This window comes from Equus asinus, chromosome 25 (genome assembly GCF_041296235.1).
Source record: "Equus asinus isolate D_3611 breed Donkey chromosome 25, EquAss-T2T_v2, whole genome shotgun sequence".
Lineage (NCBI taxonomy): Eukaryota > Metazoa > Chordata > Mammalia > Perissodactyla > Equidae > Equus > Equus asinus.
The window spans coordinates 51,716,451-51,728,534 of record NC_091814.1 but is presented as its reverse complement, the minus strand read 5'-3'; the positions used below and the strand labels follow the sequence as shown (position 1 = coordinate 51,728,534).

General features: G+C 39.2%; 1 protein-coding gene across 1 annotated transcript in view; it reads right to left on the bottom strand.

Annotated features, from left to right (window-relative positions):
- F5 (coagulation factor V) overlaps positions 1-12,084 on the bottom strand; it is an 80,331-nt gene that overhangs the window by 19,576 nt on the left and 48,671 nt on the right. The window contains exons 13-14 of the mRNA XM_014845145.3: positions 8,883-11,814; positions 5,933-6,098 (exon numbers count right to left, since the gene is read on the bottom strand). Coding sequence (XP_014700631.3) covers positions 5,933-6,098; positions 8,883-11,814 — 3,098 coding nt within the window. The remainder of the gene's footprint in view (positions 1-5,932; positions 6,099-8,882; positions 11,815-12,084) is intronic.

The window sequence follows — 12,084 nt, the reverse complement described above, 5'->3', positions numbered from 1 at the left end:
CAGAGAAAAAGCAGTCAGTGGCTGGAGCTGGGGAGCCCCTGCTTGTGCCAGGCCCAGAAACACAGTGCCTGATCCCCACCCAGTGGTGGTACATGGCAGCTGCGACCAGATAAGAGCACCATGAGGAAGCAAAAATCCACTCCATAAAGCAGTATGAGTAGGTATATTAAACCTCCAGACCAGAAGGAAAATGACAAGTACCCAGAAACCAACCCTGAAGGCACAGAAATCCATAACCTAAATGACAAAGAATTCAAAACAACCATCATAAAAAAAACTCAATGAGTTACAAGAAAACACAGAAAGACAAATTAACAACTTCAGGAGCTTTGTCACAAAGGAAGTTGAAACCATAAAGAAGAACCAATTAGAATTGTTGGAGATGAAAACCACAATGGATGAAATAAAGAAAATTCTGGATTCCCTAAACAACAGAGCTGACAATACAGTGGACAAAATCAGCCAGTTAGAGGATAGTACTACAGAAATCCTTCAGAGAGAGGAGAAGAGAGAACTAAGACTAAAAAGAAATGAAGAATCTCTCAAAGGAATATCTGACTCAATCAGGAAATGCAACATAAGGATTATAGATATTCAAGACGGGGAAGAGAAGAATGGAGCAGAAAGCTTTTCAAAGAAATAATAGCTGAGAACTTCCCAAACCTTGGGAGGGAGCTGGAAATCCATGTGAAAGAGGCCTCCAGATCTCCTAACTTTGTCAATGTAAAAAGAGCCACTCCAAGTCAATGTAAAAAAAGTAGTGAAACTTGCAAAAGTGAAGGACAAAGAAAATATACTAAGGGCAGCAAGGTAGAAAAAAATAACTTACAAAGGAATCCCAATCAGGCTTTCAGCAGATTTCTCAGCAGAAAACTTACAGGCTAGGAGAGAGTGGAATGGTATATTCAAAATCCTGAAAGACAAAAACTTTCAGCCAAGAATACTCTATCCAGTGAAAATCTCCTTCAGATATGACGGAGAAATAAAAACTTTCCCAGATAAACAAAAGCTGAGGGAGTTGATTGCCACAAGACCCCCTCCCACTACACACACACACACAAGAAATCCTCAAGAAGGCCCTCATACCTGAAAAAAAAAATAGGAAAGGGGCTACAAAGTCCTGAGCAAGGAGATGAATAGGTAGGAAATAATCAGAAAATGGCAGCTCTCTATCAGATTAGATTAGTAAACACTTAACTTTAACATCAAGGATAAATAAAAAGAAAACACCAAAACAAAAATGATCTCATAATTTTAACCACAAACTGACAATATAAGATGGAAAAAGATATGACAAAAATAGCTTAGAAGGGAAAGAGGACAGGGATGGAATCAGTATAGTCTAAGGAAATAAGAGGCTATCGGACAATGGACTATCTCAGTTACAAGATTTTGTATATGAACCTAAGGGTAACCACTAAACAAATAATTAGAACAGAGACATTTATGATAAACAAGTAGAAAATGAAGAAAACCAACAGAGAAAACTACCTAATCAAATTGGTAGTCCGAAATACATGGGATGAGAAACAAAGGAAATGCAGAAGAACTAGGAAACGTGTGATAAGATGGCAGTATTAAGCCCTCATATATCAATAATCACTCTAAATGTAAATGGATCGAATTTCCCAATCAAAAGGCAGAGAGTGGCAGGATGGATTAAAGAACAAGACCCAACAATATGCTGCCTCCAGGAAACACATTTCAGCTCTAGAGACAAACATAGGCTCAGAGTAAAGGGATGGAAGACAATACTCCAAGCTAATGTCAAACAAAAGAAAGCAAATGTTGCCATACTTATATCACACAAAGTAGACTTCAAGATAAAACTGGTAAAGAGAGACATAGAGGGACAGTGTATAATGAAAAAAAGGACTCTCCACTAAGAAGACAACACTTATAAACATGTATGCACCCAACAAAGGAGCACCAAAGTACATAAAGCAACTATTAACAAACCTAAAAGGAGATATCAACGACAACACGGTAATAGTAGGGAACCTCAACACCCCACTTACATCAGTGGATAGACCATCCAGGCAAAAAGTCAACAAGGAGATAGTGTATTTAAATAAAAAACTAGACCAGATGAACTTAATAGATAGATAGTTAGATAGATATAGAACACTCCATCCAAAAACAGCAGAATATACATTCTTCTCAAATGCACATGGAACATTCTCAAGGATAGACCATAAATTGGTAAACAAGGCTAACCTCAATAAATTTAAGAAGATTAAAATCATATCTACTATCTTTTCTGACCATAATGCCATGAAACTAGAAATCAACTACAAGCAAAAAACTGAAAAAGGAACAAAAATGTGGAGACTAAACAATATGCTACTGAACAACCAGTGGGTCATTGAAGAAATAAAGAGAGAAATAAAAAGTATATTTGGAGACAAACGAGAACAAAAACACACCATACCAACTCTTATGGGATGCAGCAAAAGCAGTCCTAAAAGAGAAATTTATAGCAATACAGGCCCACATTAACAAACAAGAAAAAACTCAAACAATCTTAAACTACACCTAACAGAATGAGAAAAAGAAGAGCAAACAAAGCCCAAACCCAGCAGGTGGGAAATAATAAAAATTAGAGCATAAATAAGTGAAATTGAAACAAAAAAGAGTATAGAAAGGATCAATGAAAGAAGGAGCTAGTTCTTTGAGAGGATAAACAAAATTGACAAACCCGTAGCCAGACTCACTAAGAAAAAAAGAGAGAAGACTCAAGTAAATTAAATTAGAAATGAAAGAGGAGAAATTACAACAGATACCACAGAAATACAAAAGATTACAAGAGAATATTATGAAAAACTACACACCAACAAACTGGACAATCTAGAAGAAACAGATAAATTTTTAGACTCTTACAACCTCCCAAAACTGAATCAAAAAGAAATATAGTATCTGAATAGACCAATCATAAGTAAAGAGATTTAAACAGTAATCAGAAACCTCTCCCAAAATAAAAGTCCAGTACCAGATGGCTTCTCGGGAGAATTCTACCAAACATTCAAAGACAATTTATTACCTATTATTCTCAAACTATTCCAAAAAATTGAGGACGATGGAAATATTCCTAACACATTTTATGAGGCCAGCATCACTCTGATCCCCAAACCAGACAAGGACAACACAAAGAAGGAAAATTACAGGCCAATATTGCTGACGAACATAGATGCAAAAATCCTCAATAAAATTTTGGCAAACAGAATACAGCAATACATTAAAAAGATCATATACCATGATCAAGTGGGATTCATACCAGGGACATGGGATGGTTCAACATCTGCAAATCAGTCAATATAATATGCCATTTTAACAAAAGGAGGAACAAAAACCACATGATCATCTCCATAGATGCAGAGAAAGCATTTGACAAGATCCAACAACCATTCACGATAAAAATTCTCAATAAAATGGGTGTAGAAGGAAAATACCTCAACATAATAAAGGCCATATATGACAAACCTACTGTCAACATCATATTTAATGGGGAAAAACTGAAAGGCATCCTGCTGAGAACAGGAACAAGACAAGGGTGCCCACTCTCACCACTCTTATTCAACATAGTACTAGAGGTTTTGGCCAGAGAAATTAGGCAGGAAAAAGAAATAAAAGGAATCCAAATAGGTACTGAAGAAGTGAAACTCTTGCTCTTTGCAGATGACATGATTTTATATATAGAAAACCCTAAATAATCCACTGGAAAACTATTAGAAATAATCAAAAACTACAGCAAAGTTGTGGGATACAAATCAATGTACAAAAATCAGTGGCACTTCTATACTCTGATAACAAACTAACAGAACAAGAACTCAAGGATACAACCCGATTTACAATCGCAACAAAAAGAATAAAATATCTAGGAGTAAGTTGAACCAAGGAGGTGAAAGACCTATACAAGGAAAACTATAAGACATTACTGAAAGAAATCGATAGTGACATAAAGAAATGGAAAGATATTCCATGTACATGGATTGGAAGAATAAACATAGTTAAAATGTTAAAGGAATCTACAGCTTCAATCTAATCCCAATCAGAATCCCGATGACATTCTTCACAGAAATAGAACAAAGAACCTTAAAATTCATATGGGGCAACAAAAGACCCTGAATAGCCAAAGCAATCCTGAGAAACAGGAAAAAAACTGGTGGCATCACAGTCCCTGACTTGAAAACATATTACAAAGCTATAGTAATCAAAACAGCATGGTACTGGTACAAAAACAGGCACACAGATCAATGGAACAGAATTGAAAGCCCAGAAACAAAACCACACATATACATACAGCTAATTTTCGACAAAGGAGCCAAGAACATACAGTGGAGAAAGGAAAGCCTCTAAATGGTGCTGTGAAAACGGGACAGCCACATGTAAAAGAATGAAAGCAGATCATTATCTTTCTACATACATAAAAATAGACTCAAAATGGATCAAAGACTTGAAGGTAAGACCTGAAACCATAAAACTTCTGGAAGAAAATATAGGCAGTGCATTCTTTGACATCAACCTTAAAAGGGTCTTTACAAATAACGATGTCCACTCAGACAAGGGAAACAAAAGAAAAAATAAACAAGTGGGAGTTCATCAGACTAAAAAGCTTCTGGAAGGCAAAGGAAACCAAGATCAAAATGAAAAAACAACCTACCAACTGGGAGAAAATATTTGCAAATCATATAGCCGATAAGGGGTTAATCTCCCTAATATATAAAGAGCTCACACAACTGAACTACAAAAAAAACCCAACCCAATCAAAAAGCGGGCAGAAGAACAGACATTTTTCCAAAGAAGATATACAGATGGCCAATTAGGCACATGAAAAGATGCTCAATATCACTAATCATCAGGGAGATGCAAATCAAAACTACGCTTAGATATCATCTTACACCTGTTAGAATGGCTATAATCACCAAGACAAAAAATAATAAATATTAGAGAGGTTGTGGAGAAAAGGGAACCCTCATCCACTGCTGGTGGGAATGCAAACTGGTGCAGCCACTTGGAAAACAGTATGGAGATTTCTCAAAAAATTAAAAATAGAATTACCACATGACCCAGCTATGCCACTACCGAGTATTTATCCAAAGAACTTGAAATCAACAATACAAAGAGATTTATGCACCCTTATGTTCATTGCAGCATTATTCACAATAGACCAAGATGTGGAAGCAACCCAAGTGCCCATTGACTGATGATTGGGATAAAGAAGATGTGGTATATATATATATGGCTCAGCCATAAAGAAAGACATAATCATCCCATTCGCAGCCGCGTGGATGGACCTTGAGGGCATCGTGTTAAGTGAAATAAGCCAGACAGAGAAAGACAAACACCATATGATTTCACTTATATGTGGAATATAAACAAACTTATGGACAAAGAGAACAATTTAGTGGTTACCAGGGGGAATGGAAGGGGGAAGGAGGACACGAGGGGTGCAGGGGCACATTTATTTGGTGTTTGACAAATATTAATGTACAACTGAAATTTCACGTTATAAATTGTTTAGACCACAATAAAAATAATTTTTTAAAAAACAATGCAAAGTAAAAAATAAAAATCTGGAGACAGAAAGTATGTAAACAAAGTGTGAATTGGGTTAGATGGGAATGCCTGGGAGGAGCAATTTGGTTGAATGTTAAGGAGAGATTGGGGGAATTAAAGAAAGTTTCTCACGGGAAATGGAATTGGCCCTTATAGAATGAACAGGAGCCCAACAGAGGGAGAAATAAAATTATGAGATCATTCTTTTGAAGATTTTCAAATTACTTGGCAAGCAGTCTTTGAAAAGAAATGTAATTATTTGTTAATTTTGGAAGATCAATCACCTATAGCTCTCTTGCCACCTTCACCTTTACAACCCTCCAGGGCTTGTGGAAATTCCTCTGATGATCTTAGCAATACTCAAAAGATGACTTACCTGGATAACATCATCCACTTCAGCTCTAATAACAGGACCAAGAATGCCAAGATGCTCTTCATACTCTCCTTGAGGATCACGTTTGCTAAAAGTGCTATCAAGGTACTTTCGAAAAACTACTTTCTTGTATATAGTGTCCTCTGGAACATCATCATCATCCATTTCACTGAAATTATAATAATAGTATTTGTTTAAAAGAATAAATTAAAGATCATTCAAAGAACTTAGGAAATTATCTCTGTTTCTGAATATAGTATCTAGCATAGAAAAGATATTTAATAAATATTTGATGAGCAAATGAATGAAAATATAAATGTCTAAAAACATACGCCATATCCTTCAGCTCCCAGCTCCCAGCTCACATACCATTTCTTAGGTAAGTTCTCCTATGATCCTTTAGACTAGATCAAATCTTTCTATATCATCCCTTTATATTCCTGTAGTATTACCATAGTATATATAGTAAATTCCTATAGCATTCTTATAGTATTTCTGTGGCATATATAGTAAACTATATATCATTCATTTGTGAGATTATCTATTAGTATCTGACTCTGCCACCAGAATGAAAGCCCATGACGTCAGGGACTAGTTTGCTCATAATTTTATTTCCAGTGCCTTGCAAGTTACCTGGCACATACTAGGCACTCAAGAAATATTGGCTTAATTCACTAATGAGTAAACAAATATAATCATATACTAATGTGGCAGATTTTAATATCAAAAGCAGACAAAGCCATGCAATGGGGCAGTGTCAGGACTTGGGGCTGTCAGGTGAGAATGGTCAGCTGACTTAGAAGGCCACACCTGTGAAGGCCACTGGATGGATGGGTGTTTCATACTCTGAAAGTAGCCACTCTTCTCACATTTGCTTTTGCTAAATCCCATTATTCATGTAGTTCACTAGCTCAGTCTGGGGCCAGAGCACATCAAATTTTCTTACTGACTCTTAAATTTCCCAAGCCTACGGAAACAGGACAAAAGCTCATCCATTAATCTCATAATATTTGTTATACACCATGAGCCATCAACATAGAATCCCATCCTGCCTCTTTCTAGTCTTTCCATGCTACTAACTTTATCCTTCCAGACTCTAAGCATAGCATACAGTCTCACAGAACACATAGGATGAGGAAAACAAATTTAGCTGCCATAAAAGTGTGCTGCATATCTGGAATGGGATACAAGATTTCGAAGGAGGTGGTTTATCCCTTTTCACTCTGGAAAGGCCCTAAATCTTATACCCTCAGGGCCTTGCTTAGCAATCCCCAGATAAACTAGTTATTCTCGGATAGTAACGGGTACTACATTTAAACAGGAAGTCATGGGAGAAAGTGTTTTAAACTAACAAAGTTCTAATATGGAAATGTCAGGCATCAGATTAATGAAATAATTTCTATAAGTTACATTATGCATTGTGTTTGCTTACTCTAATTACACTTTGTTTTTTAATTTATTAGTGTAACAGTTAGCTTTTCTAAAAGCCATAGACTATATTTAGACAGTTAAGCATGGTCACCATGCTATGTCCCTGAGAATTTGTAGTTGACTAAGCCTTGCTCCTTGTCCCTCTCTTTCTTCTTTCTCCATATTGTCATCACAGAATACAGAGTCCAGCCTAATATGGCTTTCCATCCTTAAACAAAATTGAATTGAATATTATCTTTAAAAAATGTATATGGATCCCTTAGAAGCTCTCTGTTGTAAGTCAGGCCACTTACAAAATTACATCAACTCCTTCAACTCTATGCTTGAAGAGTGGCTGAAACCCTAAAATGTTATAGATGAAGAGGATTTTGGGGGGCCATTTGGCATAACTCTTTCATTTAAAGAATGAAAGTAACAAGGCCCAGGAAAGCAACTGACGTATTCCAGTAAACTAGAAGCTTTTGAGGGGTTTCTCAGAATTCTTCCCATGGACTACAAAGCCTAGTGGCATCTGGTCTCTGCAGAGCTGCCAAATACTTTCTGATCACCCGCCCTCTTCCTGAGCTCCAGGCCATCAGCTTCAGGGCTTCCTCCTTCTGCAGGGCCTTGATCATGCTGTTCTCTCTGTCAAGAATGCTCTCCCCTCTCCACCTCCTGCCTAAGTCACTCCTATTCATCTTTGGATCTCAGTTCAGATGCCACTTCTTCAGAGTCAGATTTCCCAATTCTCATATCACTATATGTCTACCTTTCCTTCTTGGTCTTTATCATGGTTATATTTTACACTTATTTATGTCAGTATTTGATTCATATCTACCTGTCCAACTAGACATAAGTTCCATAAGGGACTTATTTATAGTCTCTTTTATAGTCTCAGCACTTAGCTCAATGCCTAGGAGAGAATGAGCACTAGTAGCTTCTATAAACTGAGTTAAAACTCAAGTTTAAGTTGAAATAAATCATTATCTAATGACTGCCTCAATTGAGGGCATAAACTTATTTTGTTTCTAAGCTAGTTTATATCCTTGGTCTCTGCTACTAGAATCTCATGGGATTTGAATTAAACCTCACCAAGATGTTATATATTCTACATTGAACAGTAAACAATTTAAAAACGTTTTGGTAAACAAGCAAATGCAAAAGGAGATTTCTACATCACGAATTTGGATTTGAAGCCAACTTAAGTGAAATCATATTGATTAGCAATTGGTTGGGCTCTGCATTGGAGCAAGAAGACTGGGTAGGAACATGTGTGGTGAGAGAAGAGAGGGAAGGGAGCTTATTTAACTATAGAAAATCATAGACTTCTTATAGTAATGGTTCTTATATTGTCCAGATGTCACCTAAAGTAGAGAAGACGATCTTGGAATTGACAAAGGGAAATGGTACAGGCCAAGTTGCAATAGAGGAACTAAACTATACCTAGTATGATTTACCCAGAATTAACTCCTTGGACTGTTGTAATTATTTTTTGTAGCAGTAGTGGGAAAATGAGAATATAAAAGGAGAACGCTGGCCAAACCTTTGTGCAAATTTTGCATAATCCCAGGATAGTTCTTCAGCAGCAATGTAATAATATTTTCTGTTTCCATTGTTGCTGCGGAGGTACCATGCTGCAATATTGTCAGGATTTCTGAAGGAGTTGATGTCTGTCCTAATATCAGTTTGGTAAGGGTCATTATAGGCCACGTAATTAACTTCAACATAATCTTCCTCACTGCTCTCTTCCTTCTGCCTTGGAATGATCTCAATGTAATCTCCATCATCTCCACTGAGGCCTACTACAACTGGTGCATTAAATTCCCTTGGCATAAAAGTGTTATTTAATGTAGAAGATGGTGGAACAGACGGCATCTGACCGAGGTCTGGATAAGGGAAAATCTGATCAAATTCTGGAAGAGGCAATAACTGACTGGATTCAGAAGTGGAGGATGTCTGATCAAGATCTGGAGGAGGTGATATCTGCCTGAGATCAGGAGGAAGGGTTGTTTGACTGATATCTGGAGAGAGAGTTGCCTGGCTGAGGTCTGAAGAAAGGGGCATCTGATGGAGGTCTGGGGAACGGGTCATCTGGCTGAGTTCTGGAGAAAGGGGCATCTGACCAGGGTCTGGAGAAAGGGTCTCCTGGCTGAGGTCTGGAGAAAGGGGCATCTGGCTGAGGTCTGGAGAAAGGGTCTCCTGGCTGAGTTCTGGAGAAAGGGGCATCTGACCAGGGTCTGGAGAAAGGGTCTCCTGGCTGAGTTCTGGAGAAAGGGGCATCTGACCAGGGTCTGGAGAAAGGGTCTCCTGGCTGAGTTCTGGAGAAAGGGGCATCTGACCAGGGTCTGGAGAAAGGGTCTCCTGGCTGAGTTCTGGAGAAAGGGGCATCTGACCAGGGTCTGGAGAAAGGGTCTCCTGGCTGAGTTCTGGAGAAAGGGGCATCTGACCAGGGTCTGGAGAAAGGGTCTCCTGGCTGAGTTCTGGAGAAAGGGGCATCTGACCAGGGTCTGGAGAAAGGGTCTCCTGGCTGAGTTCTGGAGAAAGGGGCATCTGACCAGGGTCTGGAGAAAGGGTCTCCTGGCTGAGTTCTGGAGAAAGGGGCATCTGACCAGGGTCTGGAGAAAGGGTCTCCTGGCTGAGTTCTGGAGAAAGGGGCATCTGACCAGGGTCTGGAGAAAGGGTCTCCTGGCTGAGTTCTGGAGAAAGGGGCATCTGACCAGGGTCTGGAGAAAGGGTCTCCTGGCTGAGTTCTGGGGAAAGAGGCATCTGACCAAGGTCTGGAGAAAGGGTCTCCTGGCTGAGTTCTGGGGAAAGGGGCATCTGACCAAGGTCTGGAGAAAGGGTCTCCTGGCTGAGTTCTGGGGAAAGGGCCATCTGACCAAGGTCTGGGGAAAGGCTTGTCTGACTAAGTTCTGAAGAGAGGGATGGTTCACTGAGATCTGGAGAGATGGTTGTCTGCCAGACTTCAAGTTCCAAGGAAGGGAATATTTGTCCAATGTCCATAGGAAAGGACTTGTTTCTTAGGTCATAGTTGAGCATCTGGCCAGGCTCTGGAGAAGACCTGTGACTGGGGTCTGTAGTGGAGTGCATCTGATCAGAGTCTTGAATTGAAAACATTTGATAGTGTTCCTCTTGGGGCACTGTCTGATAAAGATCTGGAGGGGAGCTTGTCTGACTGGTGTCATTTGAAGGATTCTGATTATGGTCAAGAAGTAAGGCTATCAGGCTAAGATTCATAGAGGAGAATGTCTGATTGAGGTCTGTGGGAAGAGATGTTTCACTGGACTTATGGACTAACAATGGATGATCAAGTCTCCTGTCTGAAAATGTGGTGTTAGCCTCTCCTCTTAGAGGGTGAAAGCTCCTTGGAGACTGAGGAACATGGTGTGCAAGCTTCTCTTCCTTTTTCTTCTTTCGTGTTTTAATTAAAAAAGGGCTTTTCTTCAATCCCCTGTTTCCTCCATCCTGTCTTACTTGTGGAGATTTATGTCTAATTCCAGAAAACTTTGGGTGGTCACCCTGCTTGTTTGTAAGAGGGATGCTTTCTCCCCAAGTTCCTAAGGCATTCTGGGGGCTGTTCAGCAGCTTATTAACAGCCAGGTCTTTATCAGCATCTTGGATTATTTCATAACTACCTTTCTCAGAAACCAAATGCCATTTCCCATTCAAAATCTTAGACGGATTCTTTTGTTTTAAAAGTAATAGATCACTGGGAAGGTCCTTCCTGGGCCCCATTCTGGAAGGAGAAGTGTTGCCTTGGCTTAAATGTCTCCCAGTTTTATGTGCTGGAAATTCCATCTGGGAGAACCTGTGCTTTACTACTTGGTCTCTTCCTGCCCTGAATCCCTTATGTTTATCATGTTCTTGACTTCTGAATCCTTCTGCATCAAGTGGGAGTAGGCTTATCCCTGTGACATCTGACTGTAGAGGATCCTCTATAGGGTCTTCAGAATAAGAGCTGGAATTCTCTGCTGTGGAAGTGTTGAGAACTAAGTTCTTATCTAAGCCAATGTGTCCCAGGAGGGTACCAGCTGTGGTGGCTTCTGGGTGAGAAATATTTTTCTGATGGTCTGCAAAGTTATTGGCAATGAGCCTGCTAATGTTACTTGGGGAAGAAGAATTTGAACCACCAGCTGTATCAGTACTTGGAGGAATGAATTCCGAGTTGTTCTCCAGAGCTAGGGCAGTAAGATTGAACTCATCTTCCTCCTGATTCAATGATGAATTTCTGAATGACCTAATTCCAAATAATGAAGCCAGTCTGCTCTGGTAGTCATAGTCAGCATCAAACTCTTCATTGCTGTTTTCTGAAGAATCATGCATTTTCCTTGGAGTGATGGCTGTAGATTCTGGAGGTTGAAATATAAACTCATATGAGCCTTCACCATCATCCAGGATACACTTAACATCCCTAAATCTCAGCCTTAGGTTTTTGCTTCTTGGATTGGAATTCATGGTAGTTAACATCCAAGTTCCTGCAGAAGAGACACAAAGAGAACACAATGCTCTAAGTCCAGAAAAAGATATAAAAACTCCAGGATCCATTGTGGCAGATCATTTCCAAGGAACTTTAGCCAGGGATACTCAAGTGTGGTCTGTGAACCACTGCTGATCTGTGAACTGCTGATTACTGTTCCACAGTGATACAGGAGAGAAACAGAGGGTAAAGTGTTCAGGGAACTTTTAAGCAATCTGACCTTGCTGTGACCTCCAAGCATGCGATCAGTGCACTTATCTCATTTAAC